At 33.0% G+C, this 26,488-nt stretch overlaps 1 protein-coding gene across 1 annotated transcript; it reads right to left on the reverse strand.

Annotated features, from left to right (window-relative positions):
• Positions 1 to 2,610: 2,610 nt before the first annotated feature.
• LOC117921793 lies at positions 2,611 to 26,488 on the reverse strand. Its single transcript, XM_034839752.1, has 9 exons — positions 25,978 to 26,488; positions 25,683 to 25,832; positions 25,372 to 25,506; positions 23,419 to 23,505; positions 19,018 to 19,152; positions 4,148 to 4,231; positions 3,622 to 3,705; positions 3,412 to 3,525; positions 2,611 to 2,699 (listed from the first exon to the last, which is right to left on the reverse strand). The coding sequence occupies exons 1-9, from the start codon at positions 26,486 to 26,488 to the stop codon at positions 2,611 to 2,613; spliced, it is 1,389 nt and encodes a 462-aa protein (XP_034695643.1).

Consider the following 26,488-nt stretch of genomic DNA (forward strand, 5'->3'; position numbering starts at 1 on the left):
AATTTGTTTTTTTTTACTTTGAGTATGTTTATGATTTTAATCCAATAGTTTAATTAATCCCATTACATAAAGTTTATGTTTTTTTTTTAATTCTAGTTGAGTATAGTTTCAATTTATTTTTATTTTTTTTAATCTAGGTGTACTTGTGTGTTTAGCCAATCTTATGTTAATTCTTGATTGTTATGCTCAATTTATGTGCTTCTTGAATACTAGTCTTTAATTTTTGGTGAATGTCTCATTAGCTTATTTGATCTAAGTTTCAATAATTTATTGCTTTGATGCTCTCTCATAAAATTTACTTTTCAAAGGCCACTAGAAGCCCGTGAAGGTTGGCCATACTCTCACCACTTTAACTGGCATGATTGTCTAAATCTTTATTTTGTGATCTTCATTTCCTTTTGTTTTGGTTGGTATTTTATTTCTTATGTTTTGTTATTTTCACATTAATTCCCTTTATTTTAAAATCAAATGCTTTTCTCAAAAGATACCTTTGAAAATTTTATGTTAAAAAATTCATTTAGAGTCCTCAGGATCAAAATCTTTTTTTTTAAAAAAATAATAATAATATGCAACCATATTTTGATCAGTTTGCATCCTTCTCGATTTTCAATAAAAATTTTGGTTTTGAACAAAACACGAATCAAAGCTTGTGGTCCCAAATAAATGGGATAATTTTAGGCTAAATTCGTGTATATCAATTGAGGAATTGGTGAAACCCCTACATAAGAAAATCTTTTCAAAACTTATTTTTGCTACCACCCTTGCCATTTTTCGTAATCATATCTATCTATTTTTTTAGGAATTGTATACAAGATGTGTGTGATACTTGATTATTTCGTATATTCTGAATCATTTTTGCTATGCTAATTAGATATGCATGTTAGGATTTCTTGTTTTATTTTTATTATCTAACCCCCATGTCCTAAGGAAGTGTATTTTGAGTTATCTATGCTATCCAGGTATGCCCTCATATCACCTACCTTCTAAATTCTGTAAACATGATTGTCGTTATGAACTATGCCTATGTTTGATAGTGCTTAGGTGTCTTGATATTTGTTACATTGTCCGATCATTTATGATAAAACACATGCTGGATTATATATTATCTAAACTAACCATTGATGTTTTATGATAGCGCTTAAGAAGTGATCCAGGTATGCACCTTAAATCTTCTTTATGATTTGTGATTGGTTTTCTTGTTTAGCATGCTATTTTTTGAAATCACCTAGCCTACTTAGGTATCTATAATCAACCAATTAATTGTCATATTTCCCTCAACTTAGTCAGTAGAGACCTTTATAGGGCTTAGAGGGGTGCTACCTCCTAGAGGTACCTTCCCAATAAGTAACCTGATCCCTGAATTTAGACTCGGGTTTTTCAAAGACATGTTTTCCCAAAAACTATGGAGCCATTTTTTTAGGATTTTATTTCTTGTTTTATTTTCCCTTTAAAATAAAATAAAATAAGTGGCGACTCCGACTTTTCCAAAACTAATTTTTACTAAATAAAAAAGCGAGTCTCGCCGATCGAGTGGGGACGCACATGAAAAATGCGGGTCCACAATAACTTAAGGATTAGAGAGGTAATCTTGATAGGTGATAGTACTACCTTGTTAGATTACAAACACTAGTTCATGGAGAGTTTACATATAGTGGATAGTAGGTCACGAACCCGAGCTACGTCTTGTTGTTATTTATATAGGGTACTATAGTGTAGTTGATTCCCTTTAGTGGAATGTTAAATCAACATCAAAATTGGATTCTAAAGGAGTCGATACTCCTATGAGACTTAGTGGTTCCCATTTTGAGCTCATATACCATGATGGAATGGTGAGGATTGGATTGGCTTTGGGTTCACTCTTGTGTGTAAGGACATTTTGGTAATTGCACAAGGTTACACAAGGAATAGTGAAAAAGTTCTTTGGAGTGAGCTGATTGATTAATTAGATGACCTTATGTGATTAGTTAATCAATTAGGACCTATTTTAGGTTAGATTAAGTGACCCAAGCCTTAATGGGCTCAAGTAACTTAAACCCAATAGAAGAACCCTATAAATACCCCCTTAAGGGTTAGAGTTTCCATCACATTTGAGAGGCGGTTGTCTCCTACCTTCAGAGAGAAAGAGAGACTAGGATTCCTTTCTTCCAAAGCCCACACTTTGGGTGCTAAGATCGTGGTTTGAGTCATTGGGTGAAAGATCTTAGGTGTACGAGACTTCTAAATTCTTCATTCTTCATCTTCATTGAGTGGAATTGATTCAAGAACATTTGAATAAGAGGTAAAGTGTTTTTAATGCCTTTTCTCTAGATCTTAGATTTGTAAAAATATGTTTTTTTTTTACTTCTATTGCATAGGATCTAGAGGCTTAGGCTAGTCTACATGTACCTATATAATTAAGGGTATGCGAACGGAGGGATCTAGGGTTCCCAGCACCCTCAAAGTCTCTTATTGAAGGCTTTACTGATCTCTTTCTTTTCTCTCTCACAACTCTTTAGCTTTACTATCTCACTACTCTTTGGCTCTACTTTCTCACTACTCTCTGACTCTGCCTACTGCTTTGCCTACCTTTACTCTGCTATATTACTATTCACTATAATAGCATTTAAGGCATTATTCCATCCATGTTACATTCATGTTAACCATTTCCATTGCAACGTCCAAGTCTACTACTGTACCTAAATCGAGTGTTGCATTCAACCCTGCTCCATTCAACTTTTTTCCATCCCTACTATACAACAACCAGGCTTCTTGTATCCATAAGATATTGTGTTACATCCTTATTGATGTTATATCATGTTACAACCTTTCTCTTTCTACATCCAAATTTGCAACCCCTTCACTCCATACATCTTTTGGAGGTTCTTTAAAGACTCAACCATTTTATTGCTCAAGTTTTACATACCTTGTAACAAGAGTGAACCTTAGAAAAGATTTTAGCTATTGAATCCTAGAGGTAAGACACTGGTTCCCTAGTGCATTTGAGACTAATCTCAAAAGATGGTAGATCTATATTAAAGACAACACTTTGTCATGCCTTAGCCACTCTAATCCAATAAGTGCCTTAATTCCATCTTTTTTAAGTTTCCTATTTGTTTTGTTTTAGGCTTGGTTAACTTTGTATAAGTTTCAAATCTTAGACATTCTTGAACAAGCACAAAGTGACTACAACTCTCTGGTCATGTGAGAAGAATTAAAACGTGTAGATTGATGATGATAATGACAAAATCCAAGGCATAAAAAAACATGGTAGGACTATGATAAAGGATGTGGAATGCTCTTTCTTCACAAAATGGGCCATTGTGGAGGAAACTCCAAAGTGAAAAAGTAACTCCAAAATAATGAAGTACTATTTAAAGGATAGAGAAAACAACAAGCCATTTAAATAGTTGAGAGAGAAAGAGAGAAAATAACCTTTATCTCTCTTATTAGTAGTTTCTGACCCATGCTGGAGTAGTTCATCTACAAGCTGAATAGCCATTGAATGTTTCTTTTTCATATCTTTTATTTTTTTTATTTTCTCAAATCCTGAGATAGACATACAAAACAAAAGCATCTTTTGAGCATTTCTTTTAAATAAGAACAAAAATAAAATAAAATTAGATAGGTAAGATGGTGTGATACCAATTCCTAAGAAGACCAACATTGTTGTGTATGCAAACTTGATGAATTCGAAGCAGATATCATAATTTGGTGGCCACATTCGTTCTTGAATTTGATTCATTGATTGGTGAGATACAAGCATATGTTTTAGTAATTGTAGAGTATATTTGAATATTGAGAAGAAAAATACTAGTATTATAGAAAAAAAATATAGGAATTGGTCAAACTTCATTTATTCAAACATATTTTAGGTTTATATATATATATTCACATGGAAATTTTCATGCTCAATCACTGTTATGACATGTTCATTAAAACATCAATCATAAAAAATGAAAAATAAAAAAAGTTGAACTCTAAGCATATTTGGAAGTAACTTTTCGAAGCAAATACATTAAATATATAAGTTGCAAGTTTCTTTTTGGAAAATGTAGGTTGGAATTTAGCTTATTGTAGACTTGTCTAGAAAAATCCCTCATACAGGTAAAACTAATTTTTCCTTGAAGTTGCTTTAAATTGTAATCTAAAAAGTGGATCTACCACTCACCTTGATGCTTAGAAGTTGTTTTTCTTCCTCTTGGGTTCTCTGCATCTTCACACTTCCAAAACTTTGATGGAAATATACTAGTTGCTGAAATTATAAAGTAACAATTGGGTGTAGCATTATGAAAATAAAGAAATATAATTTGATACATGCCTTTAGTGTTGTTAGTATTAATGTTGTGAGTATTATTTGAGGCCTATTGTGTCTCTCATATTAAGCCCTACTTTACCTACTAGATTTCTAGCAATGGGCTAGATGAATTATATGTATTAATCATTTAACCAACTCACTAGCTCTAAATATTACATGGAATCACACAAACATTCTCATATGTATGTTAAAAACCTAATCTTCTCAAACTCATTAGGTTGAAGTTTGTTTTTGATGTCTATTGTTGTTTCATCACCATTAATGTAAGACTAATTTTGGTAGTTAAGGCTTGATAGTGTGGTATGTTTTCTTATACCCAAGGAATTAAGTTGGTGTGCAATCAAAGCTTCTATTGTTCATTTCTCACGCAACAATGCAAAAAGATCATGTCTCATGGAAAATGAGTAAACTAAATATTGTTGCATCTAAATGTTCAGAAAACCATTTGCAATTAAAACTAAGCACACTAGTACTCATATAAATTAATATTACTTGTATGGTTAAGGCTATAGGGTCTTTGTTAGAAAGTTAAACTTGATTTTGAAAGTTTTTAAATATTAGAATTAGATTTAGTCCCTAAAAGTCAAGGAGAAATTTTATTTTGAGTGGTTACTTTAGTTTCTATATTTGTGTAGTCGAGTTTTAAAAGGTTTCTATATTTTTTAAGTGAGTATTTCTAATATGAGATTATCTAATATTTTGAAAAATAGAGAGTAGTGGAAGACAATAAAGTTTTAATTCTCCATAATTTTAATCTTCTTTAATAATTGTTTGTGTTTCTCTTTCAAACTTACAACTCTAATGAATTGGTATAAGAGCCATACAAAAAAAAAAGGAAAGTGGGATGTATCTATTTCAAGTCCTTAACTCAACAAAGACCATTATGATAATTGAATTATCAAGATAAAAGCTTGGCTTGGTTTACAAAATGTATGAGAGGTTGTAGAGAAATGCTACTAAAATCCACAAGATGAAACCGCTTTATCCTCAAATCAAAGGGATTTTTTTTTTAATATGAAATAGAGTGTTAAGATAAAGCCCTTAAAAGCATGAATGATGCAACAAATATGGATTTATTATTTAATAATATTCCAATTTTAACTTTTATCTATCCTTGCTTCACGAATTATATTCTCATAAACAATCTTATCTGCATCTCTTGCATTATACATGACTTGGGTGCATTAGGAATAGCACAGAAGATCCAAGTCATGGGTTCTTCACAAGTTAATCATTTTTCACACTCAGTTTGTGGAGTTAGGCAGTCCATTTAAGGTTGTAGTACATTATCTCCTAAGTAGAGTAATGGTTAGTCTTGACCATTGGGATAGGTTTCTTATGGTGAGTGTACTAGTGTGTATGGTTACCCATGGGGAAGGACATATAGTGGGTCATGATGTAAGGCTATAGGTTAGTCATGACTTTACTAAGCTTCTATGTTGTATTGTCTCTCAACCGTAAGAGAATACTGAGTTTGTGTCAAATTTAGTAGTGGGTTTTACCTTCGAGTGAGTGTTAGGATAAAGCCTTCAAAAGAATGACACAATGTAACAAATTCCAAGTTTCTTATCTATTTAATAAAGTTCCAAATTCACATTAATATATCCTTATTCCATGAATTGTATCTATAAGCATTCTAACCTGCATTTCTTGCATTGTACAACTTGGGTGCATTACAAGTTACACGGAAAGTCTAAGTCATGAGTTCCTTGCAAGTAGATGATTTATTCATAGCTGATTTGTAAGCTTAGGCAACCCATTTAAGTGTATAATGCACTACCTCCTAATTGGAGAGATGGTTAGTCTTGGTCATTGAGATGGGTTTCCCATGGTGAGTGCACTAGTGTGTATGGTTACATATTGGGGAAGACTTACGGTGAGTCATGATGTAAGGCTATTAGGTAGTCATGAATTCACCAAGTTGTTATGTTATATTCTCTCAACCTTGAGAGAATACTAAGCTTGTGCCAAAATTAGTGGAGGCTTTGACCTATGTGTGAAATCTTAAAATGATCATATATCCTTTATGAATTAGGTCACTATTGATGAAAACTGATAGCAACGAGTATTCTTAAAAGAGGAACCATGATATTGCTTGGGATTGAGATAATGTATCCCCTTTGGTGATCCTAAGGAGACGTGTTCAATAAAACTATGGTCATAATAGTTCCTTAAGTAGAACTTGACCCATATCAAGATCTGGAACTCAAGGATGTTAGTTGTAATCTTAAGAGGCTAATAACTTTCACCTTATTAGACTACGGACACAAATTCATGGGGAGGTTGTATACAATGGATAGTAGGTCATGGACCCGAGCACTTACTGTCTCGTTGTTATTTATGTAAGGCACTAGAGTGCAATTCATTCTCTGTGGTAAGATGTTGCAATTTCCAAATTATATTATAAGGGAGCCAATACTGTCATATGAGTCACAATGGTCCTAGCTTGAGCTCATATACCTTGATGATATAATTTATGAGGGTTATATCAGCTTTGGGTTCACTTATGTGCATAAGAACATTTTTATAATTTAGCAAGGTTACACAAGGGTTAGTGAATGGTATCCCTGGATTGGGCTAATTGATTAATTGGATAGCCACGTTAGGTTAAGCACCACTTTAAGCTAGATTAAGTGATCTAAGCCCATTATGGGCTCAAGTCATTTAAGCTTAGTTAGTTTAAGGTTGAGTCATAGGGTAAACGATTGTTGTGCAAGGATTGTCTTTATGTACTCGAGTTTAGAAAGAATTTGATTTCAATTTCCAGTTTAAGTAAATCAAGTTATTTAGTTTATTTCAATAAAATTGTTTCTATTAGAAAGAATGATTCATTTATTTGCTTAAGTCCACTGGTTGACAATTTTTTTCATATCACTCCTATTTCTATCTTGTATGTTGTTGAAAATTATCATATCTCATTAAAGAGGAAGATGTCTAACACTAATCAAACATATTTATGGCATCTAAGCCTAGGTCATATTAATCTAAATAAGATCCAAAGAGTGGTTAAGTCTGGAACATTATACTCAATAGTTTTAGAAGACTTTCAAGTCTATGAATCCTATTTAAAAGGTAAAATGACTAAGAGACCCTTTAATACTAAGGGCTTTAAAGCCAAAGACTATCTAGAGTTAGTGCACACTAATGTTTGTGGACCATTTAATGTTCAAGCATGTGGAGAGTATGAGTATTTTATCATTTTTATAGATGATTACTCTAGGTATGGTTATATTTACCCTTTGCATAGGAAATATGATGCCTTGAATAAATTCAAGGAATTTAAGACAAAATTGAAGAACTAGTTAGGTAAATGCCTCAAGGCACTTTGATCCAATCAAGGTGGAGAGTATATATTAGTTGAGTTTGATTCTTAATTTCTTGAAAAAGTATGGAATTATATGGAAGTTGAGTCCTCTTAAAACTCCACAGCAAAATGGAGTGGTGAAAAGAAGAAGTCAAACTCTTATGGACATGGTGAAATCCATAATGAGTTTTTCAACACTCCCTATATCCTTTTTGGAATGTCTTAGATACTATTAGATATCTTCATAGCTTAGTTCCATCTAAGTAGGTACATTCGACTCCTACAAGGATATGGATGGGTAGTAAACCTAGTTTACACCATATTCTTATATGAGGGTGTTTAGCACATGTGTTGAAACCAAAGGTAGATAAGTTGAGACCAGGGTTAGAAGTTTGTCAGTTTGTAGGTTATCCAAAAGGAACAAGGGGTTATTAACTTTATGGCTAGGTCAATTAGAAGGTGTTTGTTAGTACAAAGGCTAGATTTTTGGGAGATGACTATATCATGAGTAATAGGACTAGAAATGAAGACATTTTAAGAGCACTAAATAAGACTCTCAATAATAGCATAAAAACTATGAATCTAATACCAACCATTCCAATTTCTAGTACACCAATGTCTCATTGTTGTTAGAAGGTTCTTATATAACCAAGCTGATTTCTGTATTTGGGAGTGTCTTTCAAGGCTATTCTAGAGAAACATAAGATTGATCCCATAGATTATGATGAAACAATGAGTGATGTGGATGCACATATTTGGCAAAGAGCTATGGAGGTAAAGTTAGAATCCATGTATTTTAACGAAGTGTGGGAGCTTGTAAAAGTACCTAAAGGGATAAAACTCATAGGGTGCAAGTGGGCCTACAAGAGGAACAAGGGAGTAGATGGAAGGGTTGAGACTTATAAGGCTAGGCTTGTAGTGAAAGGTTATAGTCAGAAACTTGGTTTAAAGTATGAAGAGGCCTTCTTATTAGTAGTCATGCTCAAGTTTATCAGAATACTCATGTCCATTGCCACACATCTTGATTATGAGATATGGCAAATGGATGTTAGGACTGCATTCTTGAATGACAATCTTGATGAGAGCATTTGTATGATGCAATCAAATAGTTTTATAGTAAAAGGCCAAGAACATATGGTATATAAGTTGCATAAATCCATTTATGGATTGAAGCAAGCATCCCACTGATGGAACAAATGTTTCAATTAGGTAGTCAAGACCTTTAATTATGATCAAAATGAGGATGAACCTTGTATATACAAGAAGTCACAAGGAAACATGGTGGTCATTATGATCTTGTACGTAGATGACATGTTACTCATGGGTAATGATGCAAGGTTATTGTCATTTATCAAGATCCAATTGTTGACTCAATTTCAAATGAAGGATCTAAGAGAAGCACAATATACTCTTGGGATCAAGTACTTAAAGGGTACACCGATTCAGACTATTGGTCTAATAAGGATTCTTGTCAATCTATCTCTTGTTTTGTATTTATTGTTGGTAGTGTGATTGTTAGTTGGAGAAGTGTGAACCAATCTTGTATTCCTAACTCCAATATAGAAGTTTAGTATATTACATTCTTTGGAATTGCAAAAGAAGTTGTTTGGCTTAGGAAGTTTCTTATGGAACTTAGGGTAGTCCTCTTGGCTATACAACCAATGATACTATTTTGGGACAATAGTGGGGCTATGGTATAGTCTAAAGAACTAAGGAATAACTAAAATAAAAGAAAGTATTACTTGATTCAAGAGATAGTTCAAAGGGGTGATATAGTGGTTGGGAAGATACCTTTTGTGGGAAACCTGGTGGATCCCTTCACCAAAACATTGATACAGAGTCTTTGATGGTTATAGGGATAGCATATGTGTGTCAGATGTGTACCTTGCTTGCTATAGTAACATGATGCTTTAAAGGCTGGTGGGAAGTTGTTAGGATAAAGCCAAAAAAACATGACATGATGTAACAAATTCAAAGTTAATTATTTATTTAATAAAGCTTCAGTTTCACTTTTATCTATTCTTATTCCATGCATTATACCTTATGAGCATTTTGGCTTGCATCTCTTGCATTGTACATAAATTAGGTGCCTTAAGAGTTGCATGAAAGATCCAAGTCATGGGTTTCTTGCAAGTAAATGATCTGTTCACAATCATGTTGTGGGCTTAAGTAACCCATTTGAGGTTGTAGTGCACTACCTCTTAATTAAAAGGATGGCAAGTCTTAACCATTGGGATAGGTTTCCCATGGTGAGTGCACTAGTATGTATGATTACAAATTTGACAAGATTCATAGTAAATCATGATGTAAGGCTATTGAGTAGTTATGACTTTACTAAACTACTATTTTGTATTTTCTCTTAACCTTAAAAGAATACTGAGTGTATTCTAAAGTTAGTAATGACTTTAATCTATAAGTAAGATCCTAAAGTGATAACATATTCCTTATGGATTGGAACACTATTGATGAAATACCACAACAACAAGTATTCTTAACAAAGGTACCATGATATCTCATGGGATTGAGATATTGTGTCTTCTTGGGTGATCTTAAAAAGATATGTTCGGGAAAACTATGGTCATAGTAGTTCCTTAAGTGGAACTTGACATTAGCTCATTGTGAGCTAAGATATGTCAATTGATCACACCATAGGAGGATCTAGAACTCAAGGAGAGTAACAATAATGTTGAAAGGTTGATAACTTTCACTTTGTTAGAATACATACACTAGTTCATGAGGAGACTGTAAACAATGAATAACAAGTCATGGACTCAAACACTTAGTGTTTTATTGTTATTTACATAGGGTACTAGCGCATAATTGATTCTTTGTAGTGGAATGTTGGAACAACTTTAAAATTGGATTATGTAAGAACAGTATTGTCCTATATGTTCTAGTGGTCCTTGCTTGAACTCATATACCTTGATAACATGATTTATTAGGGTTGGATTAGCTTTTGGTTCACTTATGTGCATAAGAGCATTTCAGTAAATTTCATAAGGTTACATAAGGGTTAGTGAATGATATCTTTGAATTAGGCTATTGATTAACTGGACAACCCTATTTGGTTAATTAATCAATTATGACACATTTGGGCTAGATTAAGTGACCTAAGCTATGGTGGGCTCAAGTCACATAAGCCCAATAGGAACCTTATAAATACCACCTTAAGGATTAGGGTTTAAGCCTTCTTCTTCTTCTAACATTCTCCATATTCCATATAGAGAGAGAGAACCTACCTTCCAACTTAAAAAATTTCACTATCTAAGTTTCAAGGTTTGAGGTTGGGTCATTGAATGGAAAATCATGGCTCTGTGAGACTTTTAACAACATTGTTTTGTTCATTACTGAAAGAAAAAAAGTTGAGAACATCCAAATCATTGGTAAGCACACTAAACTTATTTTCTAAATCCTAGAAAATTTTTGAATTCACATTTTCTACTATGCATAAGGTTTATAAAACCCTAGAAAGAATAACACATCTAACCTAATCATGACATAAGTTATAGAGTAGTCCAAAATGCCCTACAATGAGATCCTAAAGTGATTATATATTTCCTATAGATTAGGTTCCTGTTGATGGAAGTCGATAGCAATAGGTATTTTCAATTGAGACACCATGATATCTCATGAGAATAAGATAATGTGTCCTCTTGGGTGATCCTAAGGACATGCATTCAGGTAAATTATGACCATAGTAGTTTCTCAAGTGGAACTTGACATAAGCTCTTTATGAGGTAGCTAATTTCATATTGATCACACAATAAAAGGATCTATAACTCAAGAATGATATAGTTAATCTTAAGAGGTTGATAGTTTTCACCTTGTTAGGTTATAAACACCAATTCATGAAGACACTATATGTAATGGATAATAGGTCACAAACTTGACCAGTTAGAGACTCATTGTAATATACATATGGTACTAGAGTACAGTTGACTCTCTATGGTAGGAAGTTGAGTTAACCATAGAATTAGATTCATAGGGAGTCAATACTATCTAATGGGTCTTAGTGGTCTTTGCTTAAGTTTATATACCTTGATGACATTAGTTCTTAATTCATTTATGTGCATAAAGGCATTTTGATAACTACGTAAGGTTACACAAGGGCTAGTAAACAAAATCTTTAGACTAGGTTAATTAATTAATTGAAGCCTCAATTAATCAATTAAGACCCTTTTAGGTTAAATTAAGTGACCCAAGCCTAAGGTGGGATCAAGTCATTTAATCCAATTAGAAAGCTATTATAAATAGCCTCTTAGTGATTAAGGCTTCAGACTTTTGACATTCTCTCTTATGTTCCAAAGAGAGAACCCTAGTCTCCACCCTTCAAATCTCTACCATTTAAGTACTTAGCTTTAAAAAAAGGTCATCAAGTGGAAGATCAGTGGTTTGCAAGATCTCCAACGACTACTGCAACCTTCGAAAATCATTTTCATTGCAAGAAATTGATCTAGAACACCCAAATCTTCGATAAGCACTTTTAATTCATATATCTAGATCCTACTAATGTTTTAAATGCTTTGTTTCCACTAACCCTAATAATAGTTTCATGTAGCTAACAAAATCTAAGGTCTAAGAATGGAGCAATTTGGAGTTACCAATAAAGAGACCAAAAAGCTCTCACCAAAATCTATCTAGCAATGAATGAAAGTACTTTTAAGAAGATTTCAACTGCAACCACCTACAAGGGAATCTGGGAGATATTACAAAATACACACAAGAAAGATTATAAGGAATAAAAAGTTCTTCAAACTCTTAAAGAGAATATGAAGGTTTCGATATAAAAGAATTGGAATCAATATTTGATTATTTTCTAGATTATTGGGTGTTGTGAATTTATTAAAATAAATAAATAAACTTTAAATGATACTCCTGTGATTGCAAAAAATACTTTGATCTCTAGATTCGAAGTTTGATTATATGGTTATGGCCATTGAAAAATCTAAAGATTTAGATGTTATGACCATTAATCAACTTATGGGATCATTGTGAAATCATGAAAAAAGATTAAAAAGGAAGAACCATGAAAAAATAGAAAAAATTCTTGAAAAATACACTAGGAAAGAATGAAGAAAACTTTAATGAAAGAAGTTTTAATATTCATAAATGTGGTCATAGACGTGGCTAACATGATAGAGGAAGTGTAGTTTTAATTCATCAAACAATAAAAGAATAAGCCAAAACTAATATTCATCAGGAGAACATGTAAGATGGCACAACTCAAGGCAAAATGAAAGGGAAAAGTATGATAAAATCCCAAATTTAATGTTATAATTGTAGCAAATACAATCACTATGCTTATGAATATAGAAGTTCTAGTAACACTATGGAAAAATGAGCCAACTGTTGGAATATAGCCTTGGAAAGTATAACATGATGTAACAAATGGTTAATTCATTAATAAATTTATCCATTTATGTATCTAGCTTCCTTTAATATCTCATTTGCATTAATTTGTTATCTGAGCATACACACCTATATCACTTGCATTTTATATGACTCAGGTGCATTAGGAGTTTCATAGAGGTACAAGTCATAGGTTCTTTATAAGATGCTTAGTTGTTCACAATCGATTAATAGATTTGAGCAATCTAGCATAGACTATAGTGCACCAACTCCTAATTGGAGGGATGACTCGTCTTGGTCACTAAAATAGGTTTCCCATTGTGAATGCACTAGTATGTATAATTACACATTGGATAAGACCTATGGTGAATCATGACCTCAAGATATCAGTTTGTCATGATTCACCAAATTACTATACTGCATGGACTTTCAACCTTGAGAAGCTATTAAGCTTGTGTTAACATCAATAAGAGGATTTGACCTATAGGTGAGACCCTAATGTGGTCATATGTCCCTACGAATTGGGTCACTATTGATGGGGACTACTGACAATAGATATTCTCAATATAGGCATTATGATATCTCATGATATTGAGATAGTATGTCCCATTAGGTGATCCAAAGGACATGTGATCAGGAAGACTATGGGCATAGCAATTCCTTTAGTGAGATTTTGACATATGCTCCTTCGAGCTAGAGTACGTTAATTCATCATATAATAGAGGGAATATAACTCAAGGAATGAAGAGGTAATATTGATAGGTTGATAATATTACTTTGTTAGATTATCAACACTAGTTCATGGGAAGTTTACATGCAGTAGATGGTAGGACATTTGATTTCATAGGATACTAGAATGCATTTGATTCTCTTTATTAGAATTTTAAATCAACTTTAGAATTGGATTTTGAGGGAGCTAGTATTTTTCTATGGGTCCTAGTGGTCCCTTCCCAAGTTCCTAGTTCATGGTGGCACATTTGTTTTGAAGATTTTAAGTTTATGGTTCATAAGTATGCATAAGGGCACAATTAGCCTAGATTAGTTTACCTAAGCTCAGTTTGGGCTCAAGTCACTTAAACTCATAGGAAGTCCTATATAAAACCCTTAGGGGTTTAAGGTTCAGACTCTTCCCTATCATATTCCAAAGAGCCTTGAGAGAGAAAACCTAGCCATCCTCTAGCCAAAAAAAATCCACACTTTTCTTATGCCTAGATCCATGAGAGATGTGATTAGGTGGAAGAACAATAGTTAGACTAGCTTCATAGTGTTTTCTACAATTTTAGAATCATCTTTGATGACTTCATTGACTTAGAATTGATTTAGGAGCATCAAGATCGAAGGTATGTTCTTTCTATCTTTAAATCTAAGTTCCTTTATGATTTTGGATACCATGTTTTCTGTTGCATTAAATCTAAAGAAACCTAGGGTAGATATCAAGTACCTTATATGATCCAAGGCCAAGAGACAAATTAATCTAAAGTTACCATCACCAACTATGTTAAAAAGAAATATTAAGAACCTATCATATAGTTAGTATATAAAGGAAAAAGTAAAAAAGAAAAACACATGGTATCTTAACACTCAAAGCAAGCAATCACATAAAAGCGTGTTTGTAAAGCTTGATGAATCAAAAAGTGATCATGTTACTTTTAGAGATACATCCAAAATTCTAGTAAAAGGAAAAGGTAAAATTCTAATTCATTTGAAAATGGAAGTCATCAATTCATCCTGAATGTTTACTATGTGCCCAACATGAAAAATAATATATTAAGTTTAGCTCAACTCTTAGAAAAATTCATATGAAAAATCAATGTCTCTCAATAAGAGATCAACATGTCAATTCAACTATTAATGTGCCTATGACAAGAAATAGAATGTTTTTGTTAAAAATTTAAAATGATGTGTAAAATGTCTAAAATCTTGTGTCAATGATTTCTCTTGAATTTGACACTTAAGTTTAGAACCTTAAATTTGGAGGATTGAAATTGTTGAGCAAGAAAAATGTTGTGAGAAGATTGTCTTCTATAGAACACCTGAATTAATCATATGAAGGATGCATACTTAGAAAAAATGCTCAAAAGAGTATTTCAAAAAAAGCAACCACAAAAGTAAAGAAGCCTCTAGAGCTAATTAATGTCGATGTATTGGCCAATTCATCTAAATTCTTTTGGTAATAATAAATACTTTTTACTTTTCATTGATGATTTGAGTAAAAAAAAAAAAAGTTTACGTGTAATTTTTTGTAAAAAAAAAAAAAAATTGAAGTACTTTGTGCTTTTAAGAAATTTAAATCACTTGTTGAAATGGAAAGTGGCCACAATATAAAGGCAATGAGATTCAATAGAGAAGAGGAATCCATATAAAAAAAAATTGAAGAATATGTGCAAATCATTGTATTGTCAACCTTTAATAGTTTTACATTCCATAAAAAAAATAGTGTAGTTGAAAGAAAAATAGAACTATTCTTGACATGACTTAAGGTATGACGAAAAGTAAGAAGATGATTAAACAATTTTGAGTAAAAGAGATTGATTATGTAGGTTATTTGTTGAATCATTCTTCTAATTGAAGTGTATAGAATAAAACACCACAACAAGCTTGGAATGGAAGAAAGTCAGGTTTTTTCACATATAAGTGTATTTGGAAGCCTTACATAAGCTCACGCATCAGATAAAAAACAAAGTTAAATGACAAAAGTGGAAGATATATTTTCATTAGTTTTGCCTTAAGCTCTAAAGGATAGAAATTATACAATCCAATACAATGGAAATATCATTGTTAGCAGAGATGTTAAGTTTAATGAAGAAGAAGCATGGGATTGGGATGCTCAAGAATACACTATGATACTCTTTCCCTCTATGAAGAAGAAAAACAAACAATTGGAAGCTTATTAGAGATTGTTACTCTACTTTCATCACCACGTTGATCAACTCATGAAGTTCCAACAACATCATCCTCATTAGAAAGTTTAAATATTTATAGGACACCATGTTTTAGAAGTCTACAAGAGATTTAAAATCAAAATGATCTAACCTTTTTTTGTCTTTTGAAAATTGTGAACCAATAAGCTTTGAAAATGTAATTCAAGACCAAAGATGAAAAGATGTTATGGATGAGGAAATAAAAGTAATAAGGAAGAATGACACATGGGAACTCAAATCCCTTCTAAAAGGGAAAATGACAATTGGAGTAAGATGGGTGTATAATGAAAGGAAGAATACAAAACGAGAAGTGCAAAGATACAAAAAAAAGATTGATAACTACTGTGTGAATTAAGAAATCATTGATTTTATTATAAAAAAAATCAAGCCATGATCAAACCAAACACATTGATACATGATGTCATTTTATTATATAGTGCACTATGAAAAATGAAGTGTAATTAAAATTTATGAAATCTCAAGTTCAAATTACAAATATTTTTATCAAACTTCTCAAGTTTGAAGATCTTAGAAGTTAAGGATACTACTTGGAGTTACAAATCAAGTACTGTAAGGGTGCATGTTGGAAAGTAAAACTTAATTTTAAAATTTTCTAAATATTAAAATTAGATTTAGTCTCTAAAAGAATATTTTATTTTAAGTGATTACTTCAATTTCTATATAATTGAGTAGTCAAGTCCTAGATGGTTTCTATATACTGTTATTAGGAGTTTATATTTAGTTACATGTGAGTATTTATAAATATGAAATTATGTAACATTTAAAAAAAATATTGTGGAGGAGAAAAAAAATTTAATTCTTTCCAATTTTTATCTTCTTCTGTAACTATTTTATTTTTCTTTTAACCCTATTACTCCAACAGTCTTCTACCATTCCATACAAAATCTATCTCATAGTGGAAAGAATGATCAAGTTAAAGAACATAAAAAAAAAAAAAACTATCTAGAAAACTTATTAGAATTCATATAGTAAACTTAGTTATACAGTAGATTATTTGCCATGTACAGGGTAATTTTGAAGCTGATTACTACTCAAAAAGTGTTATTTGATAGCTTGTAATAAACTCTTTTAAACACTTTTGAGTAGTAGTTATCACCTTTTAACCCAATTAACATATTAAGGACCCTTGCAATCAATTCTAACCAAATTGTGTTTAGTTTTGGTGTTTTGATAGCTTTTTTAACACCAAAGCAATCTGAGATTGAGGAGAGTTCTTTGGAATCCATGGCAAAGATGTCCGGATAGGATGACGGCGGAAGTCAATGATCCGGACAACACATCGGGGTAGGAGATGCTATCATCCGGGTGTGATGTTCACGAGTACCGTGTGCTTCTCCCTGAGGAAGTCCAGATAGGAGAGCGCGCCACATGTCCTCTTGGGGAATCCGGATGGAGTTGATCCGGATAGCCTTGCGCGCTCCATGTCATCTGGAAGAGGGGTCCCTACACCTTGCACACAGGGAAGAATTCTATCCGGCTGGCATTCCATCTCATCTGGATATCTCACATCCGAATGGGAAAGGAGAAAGTTCTGTGCGCCGACATTTTACATTCGGATATCTCACAGCCGGATGGGAGAGGGGGACGCTTCAACTTCTCCGGATATACATATCCGGACCTTCTGATAACGCTTACCCGTAGAGTTTTTCTTTCGATATACAATGCAGTGGTGTTCTCCTGAAGCTTCCTAATATTTCCGACCGACATTTTGAGATATTTTGGGATATTTTGCTTTAGATATTTGTTGTCAAAATCCCCAAAGTCTCCTTGTAATCCTCCTATCATAGGATTCCTTAGTCTTTAAGCAAGGAAAAGGGTGAATAACCTCATATATATAGTTTGTAATTTTCTTTACAAAGATATCTATCATGTAATCAGTGGAAGGAAGAAATATATTTAGAGAGCTTGCTCTATTTTTCCTTCATATATTTTGTTTTCTCGTTAGTTTTCTTACTAGCCAAACAAGCTCTGAGGAAGTTTCCTCAGAGAATGAGTGACTAGACTTTTAGTTCCTTGGAGTTAAGGTTGCCGGGAAAGGTTCCAAGTGCATGAATTAGTAGTTTTGTGGTTTCAGTCATTGATGAAGAGAAAGTGTGATCTTTTAATGATTTCTATGTTTTTAGTTAAATTAAAACACCTTCAATTCACTTGAGCCAACACTTGGTAAGGCACGTGATCTCCATCCATGGAGATGCACTTGTTTATCTCTTGCGAGCTTTTGGGAAGTGACTTGGAGGTAGGATTTTCTAGAATTGCCAACACTTGGTAAGCTTTTGGAATCCAAGGAGACATCCATTAGTTATCTATTGCGAGCTTGAGAAGGGAAGTCCAAGGTTAAAGATCACCTTGAATGGCAAATGCTAGGTGAGAGGCACAAGCCATTGCAAGTTGCATCAGTGAGAGGGAATTAGAGCTGAAATCCATTTAAAGGATACATCTGTACAACACCGGTTAGAGAATTGACTATATGTTAATTCTCTAATGCGAGGAAATGAACCAAATGACCGGAGCTCTGTTTTTGCATAAAGAACCTCCCCTGTGAACCTAAACCTCCAAGGAATGTTTTTCTTCATAAGTAATTTCCATTACTTTCTTTTTTAGTTAGCTTTAAACAAAACCTCATTTAAACAAAGTTTGTGTTTTATTTCTTAAGCTAACCTTGAAATGAAAAAAGCACCAATTTACTTTGAATTGGTATCAGTTGAGAGTTGAAAACCCTTCCCAGTGAACGATCCTAGAGCCACTATGCTATATTAGCTAAGCTATCCTAATGCATGGTGATATAGGTTATAAATTTTGTTGATTACTCTCTCAATCAAAGAGCACCAGCTGGACACGAATCAAATGGCACCACTGTCAGGGACCATTGAGAGGATATGAATCAGCTGAGACACCAATTGGGAACGAATCAGAAGCCACAATGCAACATAAATTTCATTGATATGGCATGCACAAAGTTTTCAAAACATTTAACCCTTCACCATATGCTTGAAATATGCAATAATTTGTAGCTAATGAAGTGTTTGAGGTCTTATGCCATACCGACATAATGTGCTATGAGTGATGATGCCATGTTTGTACAAAATGTGCTTATGAAGAAATTATGTAATTCTCTTCATCACACGCACCTGATGTTTTAATTATGCTCCAAAAGTTCAAACATGTTTGATAGTTCTCAGGACACTGGAGTATCTGTTTGCTCTTAGAAGTTTGTGGGCGTTGTTGGTGAAGCTCATCTTCCTTTGGGTCTTCAACATACATACCTTGTAGATTAAATAACAATGATAATAAATATTTTTAAACATAAATTGTATATGATCCACTCCATTGATTATCATAGCAGAAACATCCTTGGAAAATCAATACAAAGTACCAACTTCAAATAGTTGATACAAGTACTTTTCATCCTCAGTCATACTACTATGACATATTGATTAAAATTACCTCAATCATATAAAAAGTTAAACTCCAAGCAAATTCAAAAGTAACTTTTTGAAGCAAATAAATTAAGCTATATTTTGTGTTAGAATCAGTTACCTACTTCTGTTACTTGGTTAAACTTAATCTGTTAGAATATAACTTAGTATCTTTGACAAAATATAAATCTCTGACAAATTATAATAATGTATAAGAGTTTTTCTTTATCTAGATTCAATGTACAAATTATATATAAATAATAACAAAGCTCACACAATAGAGCATTCTTTTGGGATTCTTTAACCTTCTAGTTATCTCTTTGAAATTTAATGTTCTCCATTAATATCCTGCTTAAGTTTGTATCCATGGTATCAGAGAAGTGTTGATTTGTATCCATGGCTACCACAAATCGTTTTGGTAATAGCAGTGAAATTGTTGAAGCTTCTGTTGGATCATAACCTTCCTCATTGACTTCACCTTTTTCTTCTCTATAATTTCTGGCGATCTCAAGTCATTCCTACAATTTGTACTCATGGATTGGGAGATTTCATTCTTGGCACAAAGCTGTCCTGAACAGTATGTTTCAACATGTATCAGTCCTCCAACAGAAGTAATTCATAAAATCAATCTTGATTACATCAATTGGACTAGACTTGATTAGTTCTTGGTTAGTTGGTTGCTCTTCAATTTTTGAATCTTTCTATGGTCATTGTTTGATGCACAACATCATTTAAGGTTTGGAGAACACTTGAGAGATTATTCACCATTGAATCTAAGGCTACAATACTATAACTCCATTATTTGCTGCAATCCACTGGTAAAGGCTCTATTTTAATTGTTGATTATATCTTGAAGCTGAGAGGAATTGCATACACATTTTCTACTACTGGTCAAGTCATAACGGATGAGAAGCTTCTCATGTATATTCTTGGAGGTTTCAATAGCGAATATGATCCAACTGTCATAAATTTAACATCTAGGAATGTTAATGTTTCTCTAGAAGAAGCACAATTCTTGTTGTAAAGTTAAAAAATGCATATTAAACAGCAGAATTCTATTATAGGACCCTCAGTAAATTATGCAATCAAGAGGCAATGGTAAACCAATTTGTCAACTCTATGGCAAGGTTAGACATATGGTAGTAAAAAGGCATCATAGATTTAACATTAGTTTCGTAGGAAATTCAGAATTTGAATTGTCACAAGTAAGAACTACCCAAGGAGATGGTCAGCATCAAGCCTACATAATCTCCCCTAAAACGGTCATGGACTCAAATTGGTACATGGACAGTAGTGCTACTAGTCACATAACTACAAATCTCAACAACCTTACTATCAAGGAGAACTACAGGGGCAAAGAGAAACTCACTATAGGTAATGGCCAAAATCTTAACATTCAACAAGTTGGTTCTACTTCTTTCAATTTGCACACCAATTCCCAACCTTCAAATCTCAAAAATATTCTTCATGTTCTTTCCATCACCAAGAACCTGCTGAATATTTCTCATTTTTCTAATGATAATAATGTCATTTTGGAATTTTATGTTGATTGTTTCTATGTGAAGAACAAGAACTCAAGGAAAGTACTACTACAAGGCACTCTTAGGAAGGGGTTGTACTAGTTAAATGTATCTAGTCTTCACTTAAGGTTAAAGTCTTCTTTAACTTCTCAAAATGTTGTTCTACCATCTGTATACCTAACTGAAGCAATTGATTCAAGTGTTTCAACTACTTTAGATACTCCTACCTCTATGATTACAAATAATTGTTTTGCTACTAATTTGAAGCCTTGTATTCTTGAACCCAAAGTCAATACTACGGCTGCATTTTGGCATCACAGGCTAGGACATTGATCTAAATTTGTTCTTGATCTTGTTCTCAAGAACTAATATGTCCCTAATACAGATAAACATGATTTGTGTACTACTTATCAATATGGTAAGGCTTGTTAATAACATTTTCCTTCTTTAATGAATAAAACTAGTTCACTTTTACAACTTGTACATTCTGTTCTTTGGGGTCCAACTCCACTTTTATCAAATGAAATATTTCATTACTATATTCATTTTATGGATGATTTTACTAGCTAGGTTCACATGGATCTACCCCTTAGATACATACAAAATTTGAGGCAAAAACAGCCTTCTTGCATTGTCAATCCTTTATGGAAAGACAATTTGACAAAAAGATTAAGTGACCACAAACTAATTGGAAGGGTAAGTGCCAAAGCCTATTACTTTATCTTAATCAAGTTGGCATGGCTTTTAAACACCCTTATCCACACACACATCAACAAAATGGGAAAGCCAAGAGGAAATATAGACACATAGTTGAAGTAGGTCTAACTCTTTTAGCTTAAGCTCATATGCCTCTTCAATATTGGTGGTATTCATTTTCAATTGTTGTGTATTTAATAAACTGACTTGCAACTCCAGTTCTCAACCACCTTGCACCTTTTGAAGTCTTTTTTAAACAAAGGGCCTTCAACAAATAACTGGTTTAGACTATTTTGAAACTTTTAGTCCTATGGTTAAGCCTTCTACCATCTGAGTTATTTTAAATTTGCTATTACAAAGTTTTAGGACATTCAACAGATTGATATCAACAAGGCATTTCTTAATGGTGAGTTGCAAGAGATGGTATACATGGCACAACCTATAGGCTTTGTTGATATAGCCAAACCAAATTATGTTTGTAGGTTACACAAGGCCTTGCATGGGTTAAAACAAGCCCCAAGAGCTTGGTTCAATAAGGTAAAGAATGCATTACTTGACTAGGGATTTCAAAATTTTGTAGCTAACACTAGCTTATTTATTCATAAGAAAGATAACACACTTATCATTTTGCTAGTATCTGTTGATGACATCCTAATCACGAGCACTAATGCTTCCCAGGTCAATCAAGTGGTTAAAGACTTAAAAAAAGAAGTTTTACATAAATTGTATAAATGGAGAAAAGAGCATTCCTACTCTTATGTTTTTTGGAAATAAATTGTCTCTATCACAAGGAGAGCCATTTAAAGATCCTTCCCTATACCATAGCACAATTGGTGCTTTACAATATCTAACTATGATCAGGCTAAACATCTCACCTGCTGTTAATATACCAAGTCAGTTTTACATGCTCCAACCACTGATCATTGGAAGGCTTGCAAAAGAGTCCTTAGATATCTTCATGACACAGTTGGTTATGGCTTACATTTCAAACCAACTAAAGGTTTATTTCTTAAAGGGTTTGCATATGCAGATTTGGCCAGTAGCTTAGATGATCGAAGGTCGACTAGTGGCTATTGTGTGTACTTGGGTGGAAATTTGATTTAATGGAGCTTAAGGAAACAAAAGGTTGTTGCCGCTCCAGCATAGAATCAGAATGCAAGTCATTAGCTCAAGTGGCCATAGAGATTCTTTGGCTTCAGTCTTTGTTTCATGAGTTGGAAATTAAAATTGCAAGTTGTCCTATACTATGGTGCGATAATATTGGAGCAAGTTCATTAGCTTCCAACCCTGTGTTCACATCAGAACAAAGCATATCGAGATAGATGTGCATTTCATCCGTGTAAAGGTATTAGCCAAAGAGTTAGATGTTAGATATATTTTCATAAAAAAACAAATTGCATATTTGCTCACTAAGCCACTTTAGAACCACGGTTTGAACAACTTCGAAATAGGCTGACAGTGACTCTATCCGTTCAACTTGAAAGGGAGTGTTAGAATCGGTTAGATAGTTCAGTTAGTTGGTTAAACTTAATATGTTAAAATACAACTCAACATCTTTAACAGAATATAAATCTCTAACAAATTGTAACAGTGTAGAAGAGTTTTTCTTTGTCCAAATTCAATATATATACAGGTTACATATAAATAATGATAGAGCGCACATAATAGAGCATTCTTTTGGGATTCTTAAACCTTCTGATTATCTCTCTAAAATTTTATGTTCTCCATTAACATTCTCCCTAAGTTTCATAGCACATTTCAAGTTTCTTTTGGGAAAATGTAGGTTAGCATTTAGCTTATTGTAGAGTAGGCCAGAAAATTCCCTCATACAGGTGAAACTATTTTTCCTTGAAGTTGCTTCAAATTGTAATATAAAAAAAGTGGATCCAACACTCACCTCGACGCTCGGAAGTTACTTTTGTTCCTTGTTTTGGGTTCTCTGCATCGCCATCCTTCTGACAGTTTGGTGCAAATATAGTAATTGCTGAAATTTTAAAGTAGCAATTGGTTGCAGAATTATGATGATAAAGAAATGCAAATATTATTTGGGGACTGTTGCGTCACTCATATTAAGCCCTACTTTACCAACTAGATTGCTAGCAATGGGCCGCCCGATGAATTATATATATGCATGAATCATTTAGCCAACCCGCAAGCTCCAATTATTACATGGAATCACACAAACATTCTTTTATATATATCACTTTACCAAATAGATTGCTAGCAATGGGCCGCCAGATGAATTATATCTACTCAAACTGATTGGGTTGAAGTTTGTTTTCCTTGTCTATTGTCATTCCATGAGTTTTTTCATCACCATTGTAGGACTGATTTTGGTAGTTAAGGGCTTGATGGTGTGGCAGATTTTCTATCACCAAATGAAAGGAATTACACTGATATGTGATCAAAAGCTTCTATTGTTCATTTTTCATTATAGAGATGTGGTAAGAGAATGCCTCGGAAAATGAGTAAACTAAGCATTGTTGCATCTGAATGATCTTAAAACCATTTGCAATTAAAACTAGGCACATTATTATTCATATAAGTAATTAATATTACTGGTGTGGTTGGGGGCTATAAGGTCGTCTACCGTTCCATACAAAATCAGTCTCATGGTGGAAAGAGTGATCAAATTAAAGGGCATAAGAAAAACTATCTAGGAAACTTATTATGAATTAACATGGTAGATTATTTGTCATTTACAGGGTACTTTTGAAGCAACAATGCAACATAAATTTTAATGTTATAGCATGCACAAAGTTTTCAAAACATTTAGGTGGTGTTTGCTTTTTTAGTTAAATCTAAATAGAACTTAATTTAACTCAACTTTAAATACAACTTAATAGTATCAAGTATTATATTGTTTATTTTTTTATTATTTTATTTCTGTTAAGTATTAAGCATTGATAGGGTGAGAATTGTGTAAAGATTGTGTTTTGACTACTTTGAAAAAGTTTTTTTTTTTTTTTTTTTTAAGTATCAAGTAAAATTTGGTTTTTCTATTCATTGAAAAAATTTAAAAATTAAATAATAAAGAGAAAAAAAAACTAAAAACAAGCAATCTAAAGTCTAAAAATAAATTGCATTCAGTATTAAGTTAAACAAATAAATATTAGTTAGCCTTATACCATTTGCTTGAAATATTAGTTTGCATTCACTAACTTGAAGCTAATGAAGTGTTTGAGTGATGATGCCTTGTTTGTAAAAAATGTTTTTATGAAGAAATTATCAATGTTTTTAGAATTTGATCGAACATTAAATAAAAAAAAATTATCGATTCATGGTGCACGGGTTAAGCTACAGTTAAACTAATGATATCATAAATATATATTTTATTTATTGAAATTAGAAATAATTATAAGAAATTAAAAAATATATAATTAAATTTTTTAATAATATTTCATTTTTTATATTTGATATGTTGATAAAAATAAATATAAATGTATTAATATATTAAATTTTATTAAATGGAATATCTATACTATTTAAATGATATATTTAAAATAAAAGGGAAATTATAATATTTAATTTTAATTACATAACCATGTATTTTGTTATTTTAAAGTTTTAAAAATTATTATATTAATTAGTTTATTATACGATAAAAGTTTAAAAGGAGGATATATATATATATATTTAACATAATATTTATCAAAGCAGCTTTGTAGGCCAGTGGTCCTTTGCTTGTTTTGTAGGCTAGTGGGTCAGTTGAGAATAGAAAGCCCACAGTCCATAGTTTAGTCAAACAATAGTTCAAGCGGTTGACGGCAAACCATTGGAAACCGGACCTGCTACTTTGGTCCAATTTTCAAAATATTGGAAATTATGCCAATCCCTTCATCACACATACCTGATGTTTTAATCATGTCCCCGAAGTACATGCATGTTTGATAGTTCTCAGGACCCTCGGGTATCTTTTTTCTCGTAGAAGTCTGTGGGCTTTGTTGTGGAAGCTCATCTTCCTTGAGGTCTTCAACATACACACCTTGCAGATTAAATAACGACGTCAATAAATAGTTTGATATAGTTAATAGTAAACATAAATTGTATACGACCCACTCCATTGTTTGTCATAGAGGAAAATTCCTTGGAAAATCGATACAAAGTACCAGTTTCAAAGTTAAATTAGACCGTCACAGAACAGATCATGTAGAGACTCACAATGATAGATAATTCTTTCGAACCAGCTGAGGGGAGTACCACTTCTGAATGCAGTGGGCTTACTCGCCAGGAGATGGAGAGGGGTAAGTCCATTCTCGTCAACCGAGTCAACTAGATCTCCATACTGTTGAATTATTTGGAATGCCATATCTGCAGCACTCAACAACACAAGAATAAAAATGCCTAATTTAATGTACAGAAACATAAAAGTCTAAAACAAACAAAAATATTTCACAATAGAAAGGATAGTATATGAAAAAAGACTCGTATGTAGACTCGTATGTAAAAATGTCACCGAAGTATTCTCCATCGATAACGCAGTGAAGGATATTTCTGCCATCATCCCTCCGACAGTAATTGCGGCGTTCAGAGCTCTCACACATTCCATGTAGGAAAAGAAAAGTTTCTTTCTGACCGCGGAGGGCTGCCAAGAAGAGCGGTGTTTCCGCTTTGCTGTTGGGAAAACCCACCAATTTCCGATCCTTATCAGTGATACACTTGCACATTTGAACATTTCCTATTGATGCAGCCAAATGGAGAGGAGTGTCTCCCTCCTCATTTCCAATCTTCAAAGCATCAAGCTCGGACGGACTAATCTGTCCAACCAGTTTTTCAACTATTTTTTCTTCCGTATCTGAGACTGCCATATACAATATTGTCTCCCCCGATGCAGGGATGATAGCCTTGTGAGCACTGGGGTGTTGCTCGCATATTCTTACAACTTCTTCCCAATCACTTTGCATGGCGCAATCGAACAACTTCACTTTAATAGCTTCCAGTTCTGCATCCTCAATTGCAAATGCCAT

Source organism: Vitis riparia, chromosome 9 (assembly GCF_004353265.1).
Source record: "Vitis riparia cultivar Riparia Gloire de Montpellier isolate 1030 chromosome 9, EGFV_Vit.rip_1.0, whole genome shotgun sequence".
In the NCBI taxonomy this organism is placed as follows: domain Eukaryota; kingdom Viridiplantae; phylum Streptophyta; class Magnoliopsida; order Vitales; family Vitaceae; genus Vitis; species Vitis riparia.

What these genes read in the sequence shown, in the direction of transcription:
- LOC117921793 (XM_034839752.1), bottom strand. Translation starts at nt 26,488, where the DNA reads ATGGCATTTGCAATTGAGGATGCAGAACTGGAAGCTATTAAAGTGAAG. An exon ending in GAGCATAATTAAAACATCAG is followed by an intron (nt 4,232 to 19,017) that starts GTGCGTGTGATG and finishes TTATAATTTCAG; the next exon opens with CAACTAGTATATTTCCATCA. An exon ending in TACTAATAAGAGAGATAAAG is followed by an intron (nt 2,700 to 3,411) that starts GTTATTTTCTCT and finishes TGAATGGAGCAG; the next exon opens with GGTTGAATGCAACACTCGAT.